This window comes from Molothrus ater, chromosome 4 (assembly GCF_012460135.2).
Source record: "Molothrus ater isolate BHLD 08-10-18 breed brown headed cowbird chromosome 4, BPBGC_Mater_1.1, whole genome shotgun sequence".
NCBI classification, from domain to species: Eukaryota; Metazoa; Chordata; class Aves; order Passeriformes; family Icteridae; genus Molothrus; species Molothrus ater.
In genome coordinates, this window is record NC_050481.2 from 70,430,320 (window position 1) to 70,444,272 (window position 13,953).

A 13,953-nucleotide genomic window follows, 5' to 3' on the forward strand; every position below is an offset into this window, starting at 1 on the left:
CAGCAACAAGCAGCCCCTCAGTGTATTTCATGATCCTTTTCTGTACTTCTGGATGATGAAAAAAGCAAATTGGTCACACAGCACCTCTACTTACCTTCCTTGATGTGTGCAGTAACACGCAGCCAGCACCTTCACTTTCAGCTGGAAAGAAGGAAAAAAAAAAAACCCACATCAGAAGAGTGTTACTATCAGAGGTACCTGACAGGCAGCAGGAGCTGAGCAGGAGGCTCAGGAGGAGGTGAAGCATCACTCTCTTGGCAGGGGATGATCTCTAGAGAAAAGCAGAGATTCAGTTTTTACAACATCTCCCATTTTGGAAGCGTGAACCAAGCACACTTGGATTGGCATTATCTGATCACTCGGGGATTGTGTCTTGCAGCTTTTTTTGGCTTGGTTTTTGTAACTCTGATGTATTTTTACTCTTCCCTTCTCTCCCTCCCTCTCCACCTCCCCAAAAATCTAACTCCTAATCCTTGAAGTAATCATTTAATCCAATGCATCGCTGTTTGATAGATTGAGGCTACGATTTCATGAGTCACCCTCGTTTGGAAACCCTCCTTGTCCTCGTTAAGGAGTCAACAATAACAGCCAGGCACTTCCAAGGGATTGCAGGCAGTGACTCCAAGATGAGCGCATTAATGTCCTGTCAACTCACCACGCTGCCTCCATAAATCTGAGGAGAAAGCAACACAGCTCTTGGGAAAGAAAACTGCTGTTTAGGGACTAGTAAATGTCATTGAATACACAGGATGGGGGAACCCGGGAAATTCCCACTTCAAACTTCCAAGCGCCAACAATAACATTTTCTTACAGTAACTACAAAGAATTTTTTGGCTATCAGCTACAAAACAAAACAAAATCAAGCTGTCTTTGCCAAAAGCCCACTCCTTGCAGCCAAGGCAGCCTCTCTGTGGCATTATTTGTCCCACAGGTACCTTTTGTGCAGAGAATCACAGAACAGTTTGGGTTGGAAGGGATCTTAAAGACCATCAAGGTCACCTTCCACTTGACCAGGCTGCTCCAAGCCCCATGCAACCTGGCCTTGAACACTTCCAGCCTGGCATCCTTCTCCTTAAGTTCTAAAAACCCCCCCCCCCAAAAGCCTGAGCTGCTACCAAAATGAAGCACATGAACAGCTTTAATTTGAACGAGCGCAGTAGCAGCAGCATGGAAAAACCCACTGAAGACCAAAACTTTTCCAGAGGCCAAGCTGTGGAAAACTACAGAGATGTAACACGGAGTTACAGTTATTCAGATGAGGGTTTTGCTTCCTTTCCAGATCTCTGCTTCCAAATCCTAACCTGTAAGAGCTGCTGCAATCCCATGACTTGGCCACTCACCTTCAAGCCAAGCCCTGCTACTCTCCAAAAAATAAGCTGAGGGTGTAACTCACGTTAGAACTCCAGAACTCCAGAAAAAAAACCAATTATCTTTTGCATGCAGAAAGCTGATTTAAACAGAATCATTGCTGATCAAACAGAAATTTGAGTTTTGCCCTCGATGGGGTTCAAAGGCTCCAACTCAAAGTGGGAGCAGAGCTGCAGAAGAGAGGGAAAGGATTGACTTCGTCTCCCCCTAAACAAAATGAGGTGGTTCAGAGGCTTTGATTACATCACCCAACTTCTCCCAGATTTCACTTGGATGCTGCACATGTGTTTAAAAGCATCACTTAACCAGACAAGTCTGCTGCTGCAACAGCCCCAATTATTCCTGCTTTTGCTGCGCCTTTTCGAAAACACAAGCTGTTTCATCTAAAAAATGCAATTTATTATTAAAAAGCAAGCACCCAAATAAACCAGAAACATCAAGCATTTTCCCCAGGCTCTCACATCTGTAGTTCTCCAATGCTCACTTACCCAACTTTCAGCCTAATTACACATGCAGAAGTATGCGGGGAGATTTGGAAGCCCATAAATATTCATTGAGAAGAAAACATGTTTTGGTTTATCTGCTTTTGCAAGAAATAGTTCTGGAGAGACAAAAAATACCCACAGTCCTGAACAATAGCAGGCACATGCTGAAGAGAGAGCTGCAGCCTGTCCTCATGGATACATGGAAATGGAACAGAAATTCTTGTTGTGCTTTTATCAAGCAGCAACTCTTGGTTCCTCTTATCATTTTTGAGGTGTATCAATCTTTGCTGACAGCTCTCTCACTTACCCAGCTGAGAGCACCAAGTGCTGCTTTATCAACCCAAGCAAAAACATCTCATTACATCTGTTGGAGCAGGATCTGTCAAACTTCTCAAAAAAGCTGTTCTGGGTACAGAGGTGGCACTTTGGAAAGCCCAGACCTTCATTCATCATTCATCCCAACAACACACAGCTCAGATTTCATCCAGGCAAGGAGATGGATGGGTATGTCCATCCCAGTTCTGGGCTGGTATCTTAAATGCTCACTGGAGTGCTACCAAATCACTCAGGGATAGCAGCAAATCCACTGGAACACGACAAAGGGCAGGGAAATATACACTGAGACTTCTTAAGTGCTCTTCTGCCTTGCTCACAATAAATATCCATTTATTTCCTGCTGGGCAATGTGGGATCAAACCCTGCAGGAGGTTGCCCATGACACATCCAAAGCTCAAGTCCAACCACCACCAGCCTGCCACTCATTTTCTCCTCCTCCACAGCACCATCCCTGCCTCCCTCCAGCCAAGGAGGGGGTAAAAAGAATCAACACCGTTGGCCCTTGCTCCTCCACTAAGGAGCCCTTCATGGGAATGACATGGATACAGAAAACCCTCGATTCACCCTACAAGAAACTCCCCATCAATCTCCTCAGCCAAGAGCAGTAACTTGAAAATCTAAGTAATTTGAGACTTCATACCTGAACGTCACAACGAAACTCTACGAGGAGTTTGAGACCACGTGAAATTTTCACGTCTATTTTTGTGGCCCTCCTTGCCGGACAGAGCAGGCAGCAAAAGCCTATTTTAGGCAAGCGAGCGAGCAAGGGGCATTATTGTGTGTCTGAGGGAGAGCTGCCAGGGGTGGCTGAGCTTATCTGTTGGGCTCTGCTCCAGGTCCTGCCCAGGGGAAAAGCCAAAAAGTCAGCAACGCATCCCCGACATCCCCTGGCAGGCAGATCAAGGCGCCACGCGCATCCCGACGTTCTGGGATGCGTGCACACAGGCACGGAGCGTTACTGGGAACCCCACGAGCGACTCCCAGGGAGCTCAGTTGTGACAACACTGAGGAATTGTAACCATCAGACCTTGTGGCACACTCTGCCTCTCCTTTTATTCTCCAAACAGGCCCCATCCAACTTCAACACAAATGAGATTTAATGCTTGGAAGTTTATTTGCTCGGTTTCATCACAGCTGCTCTGATAATATCCCTGAGAGCAACCCAGAGAAACAAAATCCCCTCCTTGCTTCCCTTCCACCCCCTGCTTAGGTAACAACATCTGCCATTCAAGCCTGAAAACAAACCCCTGAAAGTCAAATACCAAAGTTTAAGGTATTTCACCTTTTGTCTTAAGAGATCTCCTTTCACCCAGGATCCCTTTCCATCCTTTTCCTCATCCAGGTCCCCAGTGCTGCCCTTAACACCTGAGAAAATCCAAAAGCCCTTGGAGCAAAGCCACCACTGGATGCCTGCAGCATCTTAAGAGAGTATTTTATTTTGCGATAAAAGGAGTGGAAATTAGAGAAAAAGAGCTTTTTGGCTGTGCACATTTCTTTAGATCTACAAACACTCCCTGGTGCATCTTCACAGTAAATATATATAAGCACAGTAAAATAGAGCAGAATACTGTATTAGCACTTCCATGTTTTTCCCTGAAAAATACCAAGGACCTGGTGTGAGTGGAAGCATTTAAAGTTTTGAGGGCTTATTATTTAAAAAAAAAAATCTATTTTATCTTTGTTTTTTATCAGGGATAAAATCTAAGACTCAGCCACTCAGAAAAAAACTGTTCTGCTTTTCAAATCTGCCTTAAAAATATTTAAATAAAACCCCATCACCACATGGGGTGACAGGAGTTTGTCAGGAGCAGTGGTGACCCCTCTAACACACCACAGGCAGTGAAGGATTGCACAAACAGGATCTCAGAGGGATTCTTTGCTTTGCTGTCCTGAGCCTGGACTAATCACCATCAGATTTGAATAATTTTGGTCAAATATTGTTAGATAAATAACTGTGCTTTCATTATCCCACATTGCCACAACAGGTGATGAGGAAAAGAGCCCGAACTCTGCTGGGTTCATCCCACAGATCCCCAGGTCAAAGGCAGGTGGGAAAAAGGATTCTGGAGCAGCAAAAACAGCAAAACAGGGGAAGAACCATCCCTCACACTCCTGTGTGGGCAACTGGGAAAGAGAGGGGACATCACAAAGACTGATTAGGGGCAAGGTGTCACTTGTCACACCCGTGTGCTATAAAAGCCGAATATTTAGCGAAGAAGCCCACCTGTGGCGGATTCTATTGGAGCAGGGGGAAAATGTGCATTTTTTTCCATGCACTTTAAATCCCACAGGGGGGATTTAGCTGCTCCAAAGCACCAAGGTGAAGCACAGAGAAGGGAGGCTGCTGCCTCCGTGCAGAAGCACCCGTGCTCCCCCCACACCTCCCTCAGCTTCCTAAGCAGCTCTTTGAAAACACCCTGGTCAGGAAATTCGGAGGGAGGCCGTCCCCTCCCCGGCACACAATCGCTATATCCACTTTCCATTAGAGGGTAGGAAGCCTCAGGAGCCCAACATCCCACTCTGACATCAAACTGCTAAAACAGGAGTTATCAGATGGAACGCGTGGGTCAGCATTGTGCCTCGAGACATAAAAAGGACCTTGGTATTAATGTGAGGAAATGTGACTATTGTGTGCAGAGTGATACCCATTCAAGCCCAGACCACTTGTCTCTGGACCTTACTCTCTCTGGAATATCCTTGGCGCCAGCATCCAGCTTTTCTCCTCGTCCCCTTGAAGAAAAAAAAAAGTCATTTGGGCAGGGGCTGGGCCAGGATTTGGATGCCGTGTTTTGTGGCAGCGGGCGTGCACGTGTGCGCCTCTGGAGCACAGGAAACTGTTGATTCTCTGTATCTAGGAATGATCAGTTTGAGCAGGGTGGAACGGCCTTTAATTTCTCCTGAAGCGTAATTGGTGTTCCGCTGCTTCCCCCCCACACCCCGGCAGAGCCACATCCTGCTTTCCAATTGGCTTCTCTTTGCTGGTAGGAGTTTGGCTTGTTCTCCCCAAAACGCTCTAAAATCTCCAGTCTGAGCATCAGCTGCAAGTGGGAAAAGTTCAGCAGCTACAGCTCCACAAATCCTTGAGAAACTGTGCCTAAATTTAAGGAAATATTGTGCAAAAACTCCTGCAATGTAAGGAGAGGTTGAATTGTTTCAGAGCCTCAAACTACAAAAACAACATCCAAAGAACTGTTTTAAAAGCCCAAAATACAAGAACAAGATCCAAATGATTGTTTTAAAACCTGAAACTGAAAGAAAAACCCAGGATTCAAATGATGAAAATATAAGCCTGGCTGATTTAAGGGAGCTGCCAAGGAGATAAGAACACTGTGACTGATGGCAAGGATGTGCCCCCACATATTCCCAAGACTCACTTGCATGACCTGTCCAATAAACTTAAGGCCCAGCTAAACCAAACTGCTGTATTTATTTGCAGGGATTTAATTCCAGGTGTGCTGCAGATAAAGCTTTCCTGGACAAAAGCCTGGAGTGCCAGGACAACGGGGAAATGGTTTCCCACTGATAGAGAGAACATTTAGATTAGACTTGAAAAAGAAATTACTTTACAATGAGGGTGGTGAGGCCCAGTTGCCCAGAGAAGCTGTGGATCCCTGGAAGTGTTCAAGGCCAGGTTGGATGGGGCTTGGAGCAAACTGGTGTAGTGGAAAACATTCCTGCTTACTGCAGGGGGGTTGGACTAGATGACCTTTAAAGGTCACTTCCCACCCAAACAATTCTGTGATTTTACTTGCAAACGTTTATTGTGACTTCAGAAAAAGCCTCAGCCTAAAAACCACCCTGATATTCCCCCAAAAATACAGATCCCAGGTCCAAAAGCCTCCAGCTTCAGATAAACACCCACCTTCCTGTTAGAGCTACGAACATTTGCTGAAAACAAATGTTACCACCAAAATCCAAGTTACAAGGATGAAAAGCAGAAGAGAATTAGCAAAACCTTCCATCAGTTTACACAAGGAAGCACTAAAACACCCAGGAGAAATGACCCAAATGTCACCACTGAGCAGCATTTTAGTGCTCAAGCATCTGCACTGCTTTGGGCTCAGTACTCCCTGCAAAAAGGCAGCCAGTATTAATTAAAAATAAGACAGACCATACCTTGAACCCCAGATTTCTTCAAGCCATCCTGTTTTACACACACCTGTGCACAAAGCCCAGTATTTTATGTCAGTGGTCATTTGTTGGAGTTTTATTGGTCGTGCTGTGTTTTGTTGGCTCAAAGCTTAATCCCACACAGTGATCTTTTAAAAACAGAATTGCAGTGGAGAGCATCCAATTATGCTCATGGAGAGCTGCACGCACATCACACAGAGAGGAACAGCTCAACAGGATGAGGCAGAGCTGTCACTGCATCTGTAATTCCACCTTCACTGCCTGCCAGCACCTGCATCCCAGGGTTCCAACTCATCCCCTCCCTAAATGGGAATTTTGGATCTTTTAGCTCTTTATTAAGGTGGGCAGCAACCTCACAGCAGCTAACCTAAAAAAGTTCTCCAGCAGGAGAGAGTTTGGGCACCACATTCAGCCAAGAGAGCCCATTTTGACTCAAACATTTCACCCAGCTTGGAGAACACAGGAAAATTAGATGAGGATGCAAAGATTCCATTTCCATGCTGGTTCTCCTCTGTGTTTTCAGAGCAACAGAGGATTTTGTAGGATTCTGGTGCACCAGCTCCCCAGGGGTAGGAAATGAGGCGTTTGGGGCCTCTGGCATTGCCTGGGGAAATCCTACTTTTATTTCCCCCTCCTTTCCAGCTTGGACAAACCATGCAAAGGTTCAGCTCCAGCTTTGCTCTAGGAAATCAAAACCTGAGTATAAAAACAAACCTCCTAAAGCTTCCAAAGAGTGGCAGTGACAGAAAGGAATTTCTGTGCAGGGAACAATTCACTCCCAGACACACCTTGGCTCTGGCATAATTAAACTTCAGTTTGGGAATTGGGTATTTTTTTCAGAAGTTCAGGGTATTTTTCTTGGAGGATTTTAAGGGGTTCATCTCAGCCACCCCTCCAGGAGGATCAGCTGTGCCCTGGGCAGCCACAGATGTGTATAAAATCCAGCCTGGAAGAAACTCCAGTAAAACCATCTCTGTAAAGGAACTGATAGCCCAGATGACTCCTACACCTGGACTCTGATGAATGCTTTGCATAACAGTGAAAAAGTTGGATTTTGGCTACCTGGATAACTTTGATGTTGTAATAAGGAAAAAAAAAAATCTCTTTTTTCACATATGCCCTCATTGAAAGTTTGGGCTTTTGCTCTGTCTGAAACTCATTTTTAAAATCTCCAGCCTTCCATTTGAAACAGGACCCCAGCACACCAGAAATCCATTTTCCTTAAAAATTCTGATCATCTCAGCTGAAAAAAAAAAAAAAAAAGGATACAACTAATAGCACCAGCACAAACAGCAGTGCTTCAGGGAAATAAGGAAGCCTTTTTTGTCCTGTTTTGAATGGAAGGGAAAACACAAAAAGCCCAGAAGGACACACAAGGAAAGTGAACTCTTCAGATGCAGAAGAATCCACAGCACTTGCATTCCTCATCCCCAAACAATGCACCCCACGGCATTGAGTCCTGACTGTCATAGCAGAGCACAGCTCTCTTAAATCTTTCAATTAAGATGGCATTTGTAAAATTGTAGGCTTGGAAATTGCTGGATATTATTCCTAAGTTCAAGTCATTGCTCAGAGTCAAAAAGCAAGACTCCAAGATAGTCAAACAGGGGTCCAGGCTGTGCCTAGTGTGCATCGCCATTCCCAGTAACTGCTCACTGCAGATCAATTGGGATTTGCATGTAAAAATACCTTTTAACAAACTTAAAGGACTCTCTGACACTGTGACACCAAGAATAACCCAGAGCCTGTGCATTTAACCTCTAAAATAGCCCACATAGGCAGGCTCCAGCTGCTGGGACAAATCCAGGCTGCTCTGTGTCCCAGAGTTGTGTTTTCCCAGGCACATCCCACAAAATCCAAATTTCACAAACTGGGTGGGAAAGGACCTTAAAGATAACCCAGTTCCACCCCCCATCTGTGGGCAGGGACACCTTCCACCAGACCAGGTTGCTCCAAGCCCCATCCAACCTGGCCTTGAACACTTCCAGGGACTAAAGAAGGTTTTATCTAATTCAGAACTACTTATCTTACTAAAATGGAAAACATTTTCTAGCAAAATAAAATGGTCACTACAGCTAAGAAAGATTGTCACAGCTACCAGCCACAAAAAAACCTCTTTAGCTGTATTTGACTTGATTTCTGTCTTCTCCTAAAACCTCTGTTTCTCAGACCTGGCTTGGCACTATGTGGGATCTCAGTTTAAATCTGTATTCCCTTCCTCTTCCAGCTTTACTTTTCAAAAGATTTACTAAGCATCAGCACTGGATTTTATGGGAAATTAAGCCAACGGGATTTTGTGCAAAAGGAAAAGTTAAAAATTGTGTATGAAATGAAACAAAATGACAGAAGTTTTTGTGAAGGGCTTGGCTATTTTCCTCCCTCATCATTTATCAGTACTGAGGATATTAAATCACTGTGCCTGAAGCAAAGGTTCAAGGATGGGTTGGACAGGGCCTGGAGCAACCTGGCCTAGCGGAAGCTCTTTCTACCCTTAAAGAAATAACATTTAAGATCCCTTCCAACCCAACCCGTTGTGGTCCCGTGAAATCCCACCAGCAGGACCAACCCCCCTTTGCCACCCCTGTTTCTTTGGGGCCACTCACCAGTGGCGCTGGGAGCGCCCTCGAGGTTGACGTTGACGAAGAAGCGGATGCTGTCCGCGGACACGATGGTGGAGTTGACGCCGTCGAAGAGCTCCTCGCTCGCCGCCTCCTCCTTCGCATCGTCCGTGTCGCACTTGAGGTACCCTGACAACGAGATGGGGGTGCCATAAGAGGGCAGGCTCTCAGGGCCCGTTGTGGTTGTTGTTGTTGGCAGTGAGGAGGTGTCTGTGGCATCCGTGTCCGAGTCCAGGGCTGAGGAGCTCTCAGCCATCGCCGGGGCCTTGTGAGGCGCCGCTCTGAGGCCCTGCGAGGCCCCGTGGCGTTCAAGGAATGGCGCCCAGCATGTTCTGGGGTCACCTCAGCGGCTTTTTCCTCATGTCAACGGTGTGGGCAGCAAGGCTCAGCCACAACATCTTGCTCCCCTTCAGGTAAAAGCCACCAGAGGATGAAAATGCTGCATAAAAACGCCACCAAAAGTAAGAGTTGTGCCCCAGCCCACCCCGAACCAAACACCTCGACCGAGCCAAGGCCGCGCCACTGCTTTGTGACGCGGCGATTTGAAACTACAGGTGGAAAAATTAAAAAAAAAATAAATAATAAAAATTAAAAAAAAAATTAAAAAAAAAATTAAAAAAAAAATAAAAGAAGTTTCCAAGGTGATACCTGATATGGACAGAGAGACCCAGAGTTCCCCACGGGGCAGAGGAGGGCAGAGGAGCAGGTCACTGGGGGTGGCAGCACTGAGAATGCGAGACAAGTTTCTTAATTACACCACACAACTCCTTAGCCTTTTGCAAGGCTTTAATTAGAGTTTAACCCAGCCTCATCCAACAGCAAAGTGGTCCCTGCAACATCTCATTAGGGAGCAGCTGGAGGACTCTTGTAGCACACTCATGTATCATGTTTAATTAGGAGAATTAGGGACATAATAGAATGTCGATTTTTACATTACCAGGATTATTCAGCAGCTTCTCCTCATCTTCTTACAAGTCTTTTATGCCTAATTTGAAGCAGGAGGGAGATATTTCATTAGCTGGCTCTAGGCACTACAGTGAAATGAAAAGGGGGAGCTTCAAGGCAGAGGCTTGAATGGAAACTAAAATATTGATGGCTTTTTTTAAAGCCTCGTATAAGCAAATGTGGAGGCAGCAGCTGAAAGCAGCACATGCTGCCTCTGAGGGATCGAGCCAACAGTTCTCCACCACAAAACACAAACCCTGAGGAGTGAGGCCACAAACAGGAACTCAGTGACACAGGACAGGGGCTGCAGCATTTCCTGCCACGAGCTGATGGAGCTCAGCATCCCCCCAGAGGGCTCAGAGGGCGCAAAGGGGCTGCAGGAGCTTCAAGCCTCCAGATGACTTCTAAAATGCTTATCAAAGGTGTGGGAAACCCTGGTGGATAAAGCCCCTCAGATTAACCCCCCTCCTGATCTCTGCCTCTTTCACCTTAGAGCCTGACAGGAATTAATGTGAATAAGCCCTGTCAGAAGTGTTCTGAAGGCTTCAAAAAGCATCCAGGGTGCTACTGTCCCCATCCAGCAAAGCCCACTGAGGATATCATCCTCTGCTGCTGGCAGAGCTTAGGGTGTTTGCAGCCCTGCATGATGGAAACTTGTCCAGACAGAAAAAAGTGAAGTGAGGAAAGTACAGGAAACACCTGAATGCTGAGGGCACCACCAGCTATGGAATCTCTGCTGGCAGATGTGGCAGGGATGGACAACAGCCAGACAAGGTGCCTGCTGCCATCAGCAGTACTACAAAGTCCCACACAAGCATCTCAATCCCCAAACTAAGTCCCAAAGTTGGGGTTTGGTTCCTCCAAAATGCATGATGGACACCATAATCTCTCCTCAAAGCTGAGCACCGACAGTGCTGACATTCCCCTCAGTGTCAGCAGAGTTTGGGCAGCCCTGCAAAGGAAAAAAATCAGCCTGGGGAAGGCTCTTTCCACCTCAACCACCTGCAGAGGAGAAAAAAATCAGCCTGGGGAAGGCTTTTCCCACCTCAAGCACATCCAGAATTGCAGCCTCAGGGAAGTTCTGAGCTTCATCTCCAGCCTTCCCACTCACTGGGTCAGATGGGAGACACATAAGGATGGCTTGAGCACCCAGCTCTGAGAACATGGCTGAGCTTTTCCTCCCTGTCCTCAAGGAATGAGATGGGTAAACAGGGAAAAGCCAAGCAGGGAAAATGATTTATTCCTCTCCCCAGCCACTGAAAGTGGTTTGATAAGAGGGTGGCAGTGGTGGAAACCAGAGAGGGCTGGAGACAGGACAGAAGCAGCCCAGGAGCTGGAAGAAGGGCAAGGGTGGAGTAGGATCAGAGGGTTGGGCAGAGGTCAGCCAGGACTCTGGCAAGGGAAGCATCCTCTGTTCCTCCCTCTTTAGAGGAGGAAAGAGCAGAACAAAAGGCAGCCGAGCCTCGTGTCCCTTGGGCAAGGCAGGGACAAAACACTCGGCCTGCAAATAATCCCCAACCTGGGCTGGGCAGGAACTGCACTCCCAGACAGGTGTCTGCTCTGCCACTGAACCACCTCCAGGCTCAGACCACTCCTGTTTGGAATCCTTCAGCCTATTTCATCTGCCAGGAGCTGGAAACCATGAGCAATTCACGCCTGTCAAATGCAGGGTGACCTCGAGGTGACACAGGCTCTGCGGTGGCAGATGCACCTTCCCTCCGAGCTGCAGCCCTGCCTCCAGCCCTGGCAGCTGCTTCCCCCTCATTCCCTGATGCTCACTGAGTGCCACCCCCGCTGCTTGAAGGGCAGCAGATGCCACAAGCGACAGCAGAAGCTGTTCAGCTCCTCTGGAAGTCTGATGGGTGTTTTGCAGAAGTTCAGAGCAGGATCTGATGTTGCTGTTGCAGAATTTGTGCAGTTACCAACCAAGTTTCCACATGGAAGTCCCAGAAACGCTTCACAGGCTCTGTCAGGAGCAGTTGCTTCAGAGACAGAGGACAGAGTTAAACACCTTTTTATTGGCATCAGATTTCCTGGGGGAGAGTTCAAGATCTCCAAATTGGTGCTGTCTCCATCTTTGTCACTGCAAGTTGGCACCTTCAGATGAAGGCAGCGTTTGCTCAAGTGCCAGGAGCTCTGTGAAAGGGCCAGTCAGAGCTCTGAGCACAGAAAGTGCCACTCCAGCCCAAAATATGGTCTGAGAGGGGAAAGAGAGGGGAAAGAGAGAGAGGGGAAGGGAGAGAGGGGAAGGGAGAGAGAGAAGAGAAACGAGAGAGAGAAGAGAGAGAGAAGAGAGAGAGAAGAGAGAGAGAAGAGAGAGAGAAGAGAGAGAGAAGAGAGAGAGAAGAGAGAGAGAAGAGAGAGAGAAGAGAGAGAGAAGAGAGAGAGAACGGAGAGGAAAAAATGGAGAGAGAAGAGAGAGAAAAGAGAGGGAAAAGAGAGGGAAAAGAGAGGGAAAAGAGAGGGAAAAGAAAAGAGAGGGAAAAGAGAGGGAAAAGAGAGGGAAAAGAGAGGGAAAAGAGAGGGAAAAGAGAGGGAAAAGAGAGGGAAAAGAGAGGGAAAAGAGAGGGAAAAGAGAGGGAAAAGAGAGGGAAAAGAGAGGGAAAAGAGAGGGAAAAGAGAGGGAAAAGAGAGGGAAAAGAGAGGGAAAAGAGAGGGAAAAGAGAGGGAAAAGAGAGGGAAAAGAGAGGGAAAAGAGAGGGAAAAGAGAGGGAAAAGAGAGGGAAAAGAGAGGGAAAAGAGAGGGAAAAGAGAGGGAAAAGAGAGGGAAAAGAGAGGGAAAAGAGAGGGAATAGAGAGGGAAAAGAGAGGGAAAAGAGAGGGAAAAGAGAGGGAAAAGAGAGGGAAAAGAGAGGGAAAAGAGAGGGAAAAGAGAGGGAAAAGAGAGAGAGAGAAAAGAGAGAGAGGGAAAAGAGAGAGAGAGAAAAGAGAGAGAGAGGAAAGAGAGAGAGGAGAGAGAGAGAGGAAAGAGAAAGAGAGGAAAGAGAAAGAGAGGAAAGAGAAAGAGAGGAAAGAGAAAGCGAGGCAAGAGAAAGAGAGGAAAGAGAAAGAGAGGAAAGAGAAAGAGAGGAAAGAGAAAGAGAGGAAAGAGAGAGGGAGGAAAGAGAGGTTTGGCTGAGGAGGAGCTGCAATACAGTTAAAGCTGGCTCAGACCAGTGCAGCCCTCCTACACCATGAAGAACACACTGTGGTCAGGATAATCCCCTCAGTCCACCCTGCAGGACTCATCTCATGGCAAAGAAATAGAAAAACCTGGGAAGTGCACGAGAGCAAGGAGAGCAAGCAGCATCCTTCAGTGCTGCAGGAGCAAAACCCCCTCCTCACCCTCTGCAGCCAGGAGCAGCAGATGCTTTCACCTTAAAGACTCCTTTACTTAAAGGGTCTCCCTCAGCCCATACTATGCAACATGAAAATAAACCAGAATAACTAGAAAATAAACTCAATTTTATGCAGGTGCTGGGAAGAAAAAATGAATAATTAGGATTTCTCTGGTGATTCCCCTCCAAAGCATCAGCCCTTCCTCTGTAGTTCATCCCAGACCTGCTGTGTTCTGATATATCAAAATCCACCCAAGATCAGGCTGGATGGGGCTTGGAGCAACCTGGTCTGATGGAAGCTGTTCCTGCCCATGGCAAGAGGGTGATGGATGATCTTTAAGGTCCCTTCCAACCCAAACCATTCCAGGATTCCATTACTCCATCCCCTGCCTTCTCTCTTTCCTTACATTCTCAGCTCCATCTCCCAGCTCCTGCTGCTCTCAGCCCTCTCACAGCTCTGACAAGGTGCCTGCCCTGCAGCTATTTAGCTTTGGAGCTGAGTTTTAGCGCCCAGGGCTCTGCAGGGAGCAGCAGTGACTGCAGCTGCTGCCATCAGTGGTGGCACTGAGTGTCCCACTGCTGCTCTGGTGGCACCTGGCAGCTGCACCTGGGGCAATAAAATCAGCTGAGCAGGAAGCTCAGCCTCAGCCACGTCAGATCAATTCCCTGGAAAAGCTGAAGTGGGAGCAGCACTCCCAGCCCAAGGGCTGCAGGCTTCTCCAGGAAAGCCAAAAACCTTAATCAAACTCAATT

The 13,953-nt window shown here is 47.1% G+C and overlaps 1 protein-coding gene across 3 annotated transcripts in view; it reads right to left on the reverse strand.

Moving 5' to 3' along the window:
- The window catches only part of SLC4A11 (solute carrier family 4 member 11), a 94,235-nt gene that overhangs the window by 60,339 nt on the left and 19,943 nt on the right, over positions 1 to 13,953 (reverse strand). For all 3 annotated transcript variants that reach the window (XM_036382481.2, XM_036382483.2, XM_036382482.1), the window contains exons 3-4: positions 8,924 to 9,067; positions 95 to 141 (exon numbers count right to left, since the gene is read on the reverse strand). In XM_036382481.2, coding sequence (XP_036238374.1) covers positions 95 to 141; positions 8,924 to 9,067 — 191 coding nt within the window. The remainder of the gene's footprint in view (positions 1 to 94; positions 142 to 8,923; positions 9,068 to 13,953) is intronic.